The sequence below is a fragment of the Drosophila gunungcola genome (assembly GCF_025200985.1).
Source record: "Drosophila gunungcola strain Sukarami chromosome 3L unlocalized genomic scaffold, Dgunungcola_SK_2 000009F, whole genome shotgun sequence".
NCBI classification, from domain to species: domain Eukaryota; kingdom Metazoa; phylum Arthropoda; class Insecta; order Diptera; family Drosophilidae; genus Drosophila; species Drosophila gunungcola.
In genome coordinates this window covers 1,861,329-1,870,000 of record NW_026453181.1, presented here as the reverse complement: position 1 = coordinate 1,870,000, position 8,672 = coordinate 1,861,329, and the positions used below count along the sequence as shown (strand labels likewise).

General features: G+C 38.9%; 2 protein-coding genes across 3 annotated transcripts in view; one reads left to right on the top strand and one right to left on the bottom strand.

Moving 5' to 3' along the window:
- Positions 1–8,672, bottom strand: part of LOC128259909 (venom dipeptidyl peptidase 4) — an 86,167-nt gene that overhangs the window by 76,650 nt on the left and 845 nt on the right. The window contains exon 2 of one of the 2 annotated variants that reach the window (XM_052992536.1): positions 493–1,092. In XM_052992536.1, coding sequence (XP_052848496.1) covers positions 493–912 — 420 coding nt within the window. In that variant the 5' untranslated portion in view covers positions 913–1,092. The remainder of the gene's footprint in view (positions 1–492; positions 1,093–8,672) is intronic. The other variant, XM_052992537.1, reaches the window with a different exon arrangement.
- Positions 3,286–7,413, top strand: LOC128259918 (trypsin-7). The gene is made up of 2 exons (XM_052992553.1): positions 3,286–4,031; positions 6,496–7,413. The coding sequence occupies exons 1-2, from the start codon at positions 3,667–3,669 to the stop codon at positions 7,265–7,267; spliced, it is 1,137 nt and encodes a 378-aa protein (XP_052848513.1). The 5' UTR covers positions 3,286–3,666; the 3' UTR covers positions 7,268–7,413.

The following is an 8,672-nucleotide window of genomic DNA, read 5'->3' as shown; positions in this document are numbered from 1 at the left end:
AAGTCGCACACGAAACTGTGGTATAGAAGACCTGATCGGAATACCAAAACATAGCTGACAGCAATATCAAAATGCAAAGCAGTCGGCTTAAGCTTTCTTTTGGAAGCTGTTAAAAAGGCAGAATGAGATAGTTTTTAACTTTTAAAACTATGAGCTTGGTTTATTGAACCATATAAAATTATAATAAACTCATACATATGACAGATCTATTTAAAAACCGCTTAGGCAATGAAAATCAATTGGAGATAATACTTAAACAAAAAAAAAAAACAATGCAATAGCTACAATAAAAGAAATTAAAAATAATTAAATTAAAAATTTTCACAAGTATTTAAAGCTAGGTAACGGTTAGCCACAAGTTTAAATAGAAAAGGGATACTTTAATTTACTCTCTTTAAAATGGATAAAAATGCAATTAACGAAAATAAGTTATTTATTACATATAAAGATAAATATGGGGTATGTTCTGCGTTCTTAATTTTAACCACTAACCTTTTTTCTAGCTGTCCGGCGACGCTGCTCTGAAGTTTTTCTCTGCCATTTGCGACGCTCCGCTTCGTTGGAGAACAGGTCCTCCACACTACTGCTGCTGCTGGGCTCCGCATCCTCTCCAGAACTGTCAGTGGAACTGGATGCATTTGCTCCGGCTCCCATGCGCCCGGATTCCGCATCCCTTTGCCTTAGCTTCCGATAGTCACCAGAGTCATCGCTGCTGAGAAATCGCTCACGGAATGCCTTGAAGATTCCAGAGCTTATGCTACCAATGCTGCCACGTCCATGCACTCCGGCCGTGGAGGCTCTGCGTCCGGCATAGCTGCTCCTCCGTTTGCCTCTCGACTTTTGGGTGGACTCCGGCGTAGAGTTGAGGTTCTGGAGGGCTGCATTCATATCCAGCCAGCCAGCGGCACTCATCTTGCTTGGCTACTTCCAATAATGTCTGCTAATCTCTGTGATGCAATGATTGTCGTCACGGATTCGAAACTCTGGCTCGCATGTCAGGGAATCACTTTCTGGTCCCCTGGGTTTCTAACCTTTCGCCCCTCTCGTGGTGTCTCAGTTGGCTTCCCTCCAATTAACAATTACGAGTGTCTGCTGCCCGAAAAGAAAGCAATGTAAGTTTGAAAAATTAGAGGAGGCGAAATTTGCATGCTTTCAATTAATAAGGAACCCATTGACTTCACCCATCTCATGGACAATACTTTTCTTTTTCGGCACGGATTGTTGAGTTTTTCCATAAGAGAGCAATTGTAAGTGAATGATTGCCTGGTGTGTACATGGAAATCGAGAAAATTGCTCTTGGAATGGGTGAAGAACATGGCAGGAAGTAATAGGGAGTGCCGCAATGGGTTGTTAAGCTGGAATTCAAAGACAATAGCTAGTATTTTAATAAATTTCAAGTCCAGTTCCTATTGACTAAAGCCAAAAACACCGAGCCCAAAAACCTCAGAAATCAAAAGATAAATTAAAAATAATAAAGAAGTCAATGCTTAAACTTTAATCTTTTATGTCAGTCAACTATGAAACCAGCATTTATACACTTTTCCACTTCACTTACTGAAAATATATTTTCCATTTTGTATATGACATTCATTTCACCATCTGAAAATTGACTTTAATCGATTTAATGACAATTAAACGATTTATAATTCAAAAGGAATGTCAACGTGCACTCGATACATTACCAAATCACACAATAATGTGATTTGATGTGCGACATTTTTAATGAATTTCCATTTATCATAATTGGGTCATCAGTGCCAGAGGAGTTCAGTTGAAACATATTTAAAGTAATTTAAATTAAACTTCAGTCGTTGAGCAAATGCAAAAATCTGAAATTACCCGATTTTCCTTTTTTGTAAATTCATGCTGCGGCAAATGAACATGAAAATGCGAAATAAGTAGGATTTCCCTCTCTCTTTCCCTGGGCTAGTGAAAAGGCGTCGGGAAAGATGAAAGGGTTCAAATGATGAAAAACTAAAGTGAAATACCACGAGTCAGAGCGACAGTGTGTGGGCTATTTGGTGTATATTATTCCGATCGGAAATATGTAATTTAAATCTCTCTTTCGCCCACTTAATATTTTAAGCTGATATTTGCCGATCTTAAAGGATGTTTGTGTTGGCTGTGGGGAGTGAGCTCTTGTTTCCACTTCCACTTTGTAAGTGTTTGCAAGCCGTTAGAAAATATTTGCTAGCATTGCACTGAGAAAGATTTTCCTATGACTTATTTAGGTTAACAGTTTCCTGAATAGAAGCGTTTTATAAAGTAAAAATACATTGAAATCACATGAATTTCTAATTAAATGAATGTATATTGAGTTTTAAAAATAAATTATTATTGCGTTTTCTATTATATTATTTCTTTATTAGTTCGTTCGGTCATGGTTAATGCTCAAATCATTTCCACATTGATAACAATTTTTACGGTGTATTGACGTTGCGAGCATAATAAACAAACGTTAAACAGACGATGTCGGCGACAGAAGGAAAGAGGAAGAACCAAGAACTCCCAACGCACACACTCCATCCAAAAATAAAAGAAAAAATATCTTAGTCAAAGCAAACTGTCACATTAGCATATTGAGAAGTCAGGGGAGCTAACAAAAATTCGTCGGTTCTCTTCGTACTGACTTGGCTAACTCTCTCCACTGATCGAAAACCATCAAAAGAACACCTTCATTCTAAATTTAATTTTAAAAGTTTGCTTTTTCGGTCCGTATCTTACACAACCAAAATAAGTTATAAACTAGAGTCTTAAATTCTAAATAAATCTAAGCGGATTTTAGCACTAATATGATTAATCATTTTTATTATAGTACGAAAACTAAATTCCATAAAAAATTATTATCATAAGATATAAATTCTAGCTAAAACGACAGCAATTTTAAGGATTCGGGGCTATATAAAATCTTAGAAACTTTTTTTTTTTAAATAAAAATAAGTATTATTAAAAAGAACATAGAAACACAAAAAACTTATAAATAATGAAAAAGTTACTTCTGATCGAAAATATGATAAACGATCTGTATGGCATAAATATGTGCCCTTTTGCAAAAACAAACCAATTTAGAAATTACGGATTGTGTCATAAGAACATTTTGAAATACTGTTTTCAGTGTACGCTCTGCCGTCCCTCTGCGTTCTGCTCTGCCGACGTCGCTGCCAACGCACGCTGCGCTGCGCATGCGCAACTTTCTTTGCCCCACCGGAGGCGCCAGTGCTGCCAACGTCGCCGTCGACTGCGCTGTTTTGGGGGCCTTGGAAAAATGGCTTTGTCGCTCTTCTGGGCCAGCGCCTCGTATCAGTCGACTTGCAGACTTTCGCGTGCTCGGTGGTGCCAACTAACCATAGCAAACCATATAGCGAAGAGCAAACAAACAGATCGAGAAATTCGCTGGGATTAGGGCGCGACTTGTTGACAGTTTGCAGTCATGTGAAATGGTTCAATTAGTGCAACAACAATAAGACTGAAAGAAACCGTGTTTGATTTACATAATTAACAAGTGGTGTGCGAACGGAGATTTCGAAAAACCTCCCGCGGAAGAACAAGCTGAACGAGAATCGAAATATATTCCGATAACGGCACTGTTCGTGGAGACCGCTACGACGACCAAAAGGCTCATTAAGTTTACATGCATTGAATTGCATAACCAGCGGGCAAAAGAAGATGATGCTCCACTTACGTCACTGGCCACTTGTGCTGGCAGTGGCTTCCTGCCTGGCCACAGCAGCAACATCAACGACAGCAGCAACACCAGCAACACCAGCAACACCAGCGACACCAGCGACACCAGCAACACCAGCCACATCAACATCATCTTTAGCCTCCATCCCGGGCAAATATCAAGCCTTGGGTGCAGCCCACCATCAGGCAAAGAAGCTGAAAATCGGAGCCGTCAACGCTTCCTTCTCGGATGCCAATGGCCATAAACCTGTATCCCGGCAAAATCCGATCAAGAATTGGTTCGGTGTCTTCAATCGCAATAATTCGCCGGCAGCTCAGAACCAAACATCGCCGACATGTTCCTGCAGGTGAGTTGGTCCCCCGAGACATACAGATACAAAGGCTACGAAGACACACGCACGCCGAGATACAAAAGCTGTCATGGCCATGATGACAACTTCCAGTTAGACGGCCGAACAGGTGATAAACAACTCTGGCGTCGTCATTGTCACGGCACACAAATGGCACAAACAGTTAAAGATACAGATAGAGTTTAGTGCCTGCTAGGAGGTCACGCAATCGGAGATATGTCCCTAGCCCCAACTCCTTTAAGTTATAATAGAAAGGAAGAGGAAAATTATCTAAAGCATCGGAGATCATTAGGTTTTTAGAAAATCTTTACAGAAACGATTTTGTAACAAAATATTGTTCATATCTATTTCATTAAATTAAATAAGGCTAAGTGAAATAATATTTTGCAATATTCTTCATTTAAAATGATCTTTTTATTTAATTTTCAGGTTTGTCATAAAAAACTAAAGCTTTTTTGTTAAAGTTGATGAAGCCCTTAATTTTTTTTTTTTTTTATTAGAATCCAGTTCCTCTAGCTTAAAAAGTAACAGGCTACGATCTTTTACATAAGCCTTAAACATATTTTAAGCACATTCTTCTTGTCCCAAAAGATTCTTCTGCCCATTTGTTACCCGTTTCGAAAAGCCAATTCCCGGCGTGACCTCGTAGCCAGGTTCTCTCTGAAGAATTGCATTCGGAATGCATTCTTGCGCGGCCATTAAACAAATTGCATTACCAATTGGGAATTCAACTTTGGCTTTCGGCACTTGGCTTTTGGCATAGGCAAATACCCGAGGGTATTTATAGAGTCGGCAGTGAAACCCAAAACAAAGGAAAATGATTATAAAGGGAGTTGAAAAGATGCCGAGAAAAGGAAACTTTAAGGATGCTTGCAACTCCAGTTTACAAAAATTACTTTAAAAAAAACATCCCAAAGTCTGTAGTTCTTTGGAAACTCAGAAACTCATAAGTTTATTAGGAATCGATAGCAGCAAGCGTTCTTTTATTTTTTAATGAAGGCCTAAAACCCGTTTTATTTCTATATATAAAATTTTTACTTTTTTTTTGCATTGGAAAGAAGAAAAGAAACTGATTTGCATATGATTTGGTATTTGATAACACTCTGTGTTTGGCTTTTAAGAACGTGTGTGTTTGTGCACCCAGCAGATACAGATGAGTATGGCAGATACTATAAAAGGCGTACGTTCAATGCGTCATGTCATATTATATTAATGTCTGCGAGGGAGGCAGGGGAATGCCGCGCCGTTGTCTTCGGGTTTCGGTTTTGGCCGTCTTTCCCGGTCTTGGCCGTCTCCTAAGTGGGTCGTCGTCGCACATTTTGCTTCTTTGTTTCGGGACGCCTCTCGACCAGGCCGACCACCATTTTGGGGCAATGACACGATTAAACACACACCAAATCTGAATCCCAAATACTTGTTGCGGCCGGATCGATTGATTGTGTGGCCTGGCCTGGCCAAAATAAATAAAAACAGAGATAACTTGCTATGCTTCCTTTCCGACTTGGTGGAAGATTTTTATTTTGGCTGCATACGGTGTTCTGTTGTTGTCCAGGGGTAATTAAAAACCTGTTTAATGTAACGCGTTGTTGTCGTGTCTCTGCAGATGGCAGACATAAAATTTGCAAAAATCGCTCATTTGTTTTATGTCCATCCATAAAGCACTTTGACACTTTCTTTATGTCGGGGTTGCTGAACCCTGAACTTGCCGATCGGGAGAGATCGCCAGCTCTGGCACCCTTTGACCCAATCCATCTTTCTTTTCTCGCGAAGGGCATAATCGTCTCCAATGTTTATTCATTTGGCCTTTCAAATGAGGAGGCATTAAATACCGAACTTTGGTTAAATTATCACTTCTAATATTGCAACATTCCCGTCTGATTATTCGCAGATCATTTTAGAATTGAAGTGACATTATTTGGCTTCACAAAATATTCTCGATATCACATAACTCAGGCCACCAACAATAGCTTGGGTGCGCATTCTATATTGTTTTAAACAGCATAAAACTCTATTCTTGGACTTCTAGTACTGTAACATAAGTCCCCTAATTTTTAACATTTATAATAAAATATTAAGAAAAATACAGAAACGGTTCGCATTGTACAATAATATACAGGTTCTTTAAGCATTGTATTTTTAAGGTTGGCCTAAAAACTAAATGTTGTATTATTTTATATGCCCACTTGACCCACCAATTTGTTAAATTTTAAATAAAATATTTTTGAGATAAGATTTAACAGCTGGGGACTACAATTTAGTAAATAATTTTCTTCTTTATAAAGTAGGCACTAAATTTATAATTATAATATACAAAAGGAGCTCAAATTAATTACTAACAATCTTAAACTTTACCTTAGACAGTACATTTCGAAAAAAAATTTCTTTCTTAAACTCAAAAAAATGTTTAATTTACATACAATAATGTTTTTCGGAGTCTGATATTCTTTATGTTTTTTGACAGATGTGGCGAGCGCAACGACGAGTCAAGGATTGTGGGTGGGACGACGACGGGCGTGAGCGAGTACCCGTGGATGGCGCGGTTGAGTTACTTCAACAGGTTCTATTGTGGTGGGACGCTGATCAACGACCGCTACGTGCTGACGGCGGCGCATTGCGTCAAAGGGTTCATGTGGTTCATGATCAAGGTGACCTTCGGGGAGCACGATCGCTGCAACGACAAGGAGCGCCCGGAAACCCGCTTCGTACTGCGCGCCTTCAGCCAGAAGTTCAGCTTCTCAAACTTCGACAACGACATAGCCTTGCTGCGACTGAATGACCGCGTGCCGATCACCAGTTTTATCCGACCGATCTGCCTGCCACGCGTGGAACAGCGTCAGGATTTGTTTGTCGGCACCAAGGCAATAGCCACCGGCTGGGGGACCCTCAAGGAGGATGGCAAGCCCTCGTGCCTGCTGCAGGAGGTCGAGGTTCCCGTCCTCGACAACGACGATTGTGTGGCCCAGACAAACTACACCCAGAAAATGATCACCAAGAACATGATGTGCTCAGGCTATCCGGGCGTTGGGGGCCGTGACAGTTGTCAGGGCGACTCCGGCGGTCCGCTGGTGCGACTCCGGCCAGATGACAAACGCTTCGAACAGATTGGAATCGTGTCCTGGGGAAATGGGTGCGCAAGACCCAATTATCCCGGGGTTTACACCCGGGTAACCAAATATCTGGACTGGATAGTGGAAAACTCGCGGGACGGTTGCTTTTGCGACGAGGACTACTAATACAACGTATAGAGAGTGCTCAAAGCGGTGGACAATTCTTCGCCTTAGTTGTAGTGAATTCCTTACTAGTTTAGGTCATATTTTGTACTTTTATACTAAAGCAACTGAATAAAGTTAAACAATGCAGTAGGTTAGATATCCCAAAAGCATGGTTTTTTTCGGGGACTGGGAATGTTAATGCCTTAAAAATAAAAACTTGCTGGTATGTTTATTTCATTAAAATAATATTGTAAATAACTATGGTAATAAGATCAATTTTTTTCTTGGTAGAATCAGTTTTTGTATACTACCTATTACATTTTCATTTATTTGCTTTACATTTAGTTTCTTCAATAGCTTTTTGTAATGAAATTAAAATTTATTCCGATGAACTTATTTCCACACTGTATAGTAATAATATTATATAAAAAAAAAATAAATAAAAGTCGCACACAAGACTTAAGCACATAGCAGAGCAAGGTTTTGAGCCTCGGACCTCGTCGCTCTGCTTGCGTGACTACAATGGGGTTCAGAGATCGGCTAAGTATCAACAGAAGGCCTGCACTTCTTTACCCACGAAAGCATTCATGTTTGTGATTGTAATTCACTGCTTACACTATGTTATCGCAGAATGGTCACGACAATAAAGCAGTATACAAACATTTATGGATTGGCTTTTTAACTAAAGTGGAACTTCATTAGCTCGAACCTGCCAACATAGATAAAATATTTTAACACATGACACAATTGTTTAGTTCACAAATGCTTCTACCAAATCACAAAAAAAAAACGGTAAAAACAATTTTTTTTTTGGAAAACGTACTTTTGACTTCGAGTTATCAAACATCTGTTGAAGTATAGTCGCAAATCAATACTTCTAAGTAATAAGACATTGTTCATATAATCTTTATTAGGTTCCATCAACCTTATGGTTGCACAGTTACTATTTTTAAACTGTTCTTAAGCCTGCCCCAAATTAAAAATAACTTAATTTTAATTGTGTAAATTATTATATTTAATTATTTGCTGTGTATTAAAATAAAACAAATTTGGTTATTGTTAGGGAAGCACAATCCCTACAGTTGGAGCACTGCCTTATCGACGCAAAGGATGTATATTTTAAGGCAGTGCACTGTTATCGGAAACATGCTTAGTTTCGTCGGTAAGAAAGTCCATGTCCGAGGATCGAGACTTTGCTCTGCTATGTGATAAATTCGCATGTGCGAATATTTTATTTTTTATTTATTTTAATGTAAGTTTTATATGTATCTTCAATATTTATTTCCCAATAACATTAAAATAAAAGAACAATTTTAAAAGGAATAAGCATTTATTAAATGGATATCTTAACTTGGTATATTAATGAGAGATGCACTTGAACTCAAGAAACCCTATATTCAAATATTTTTACACCTCGAAACCTTAG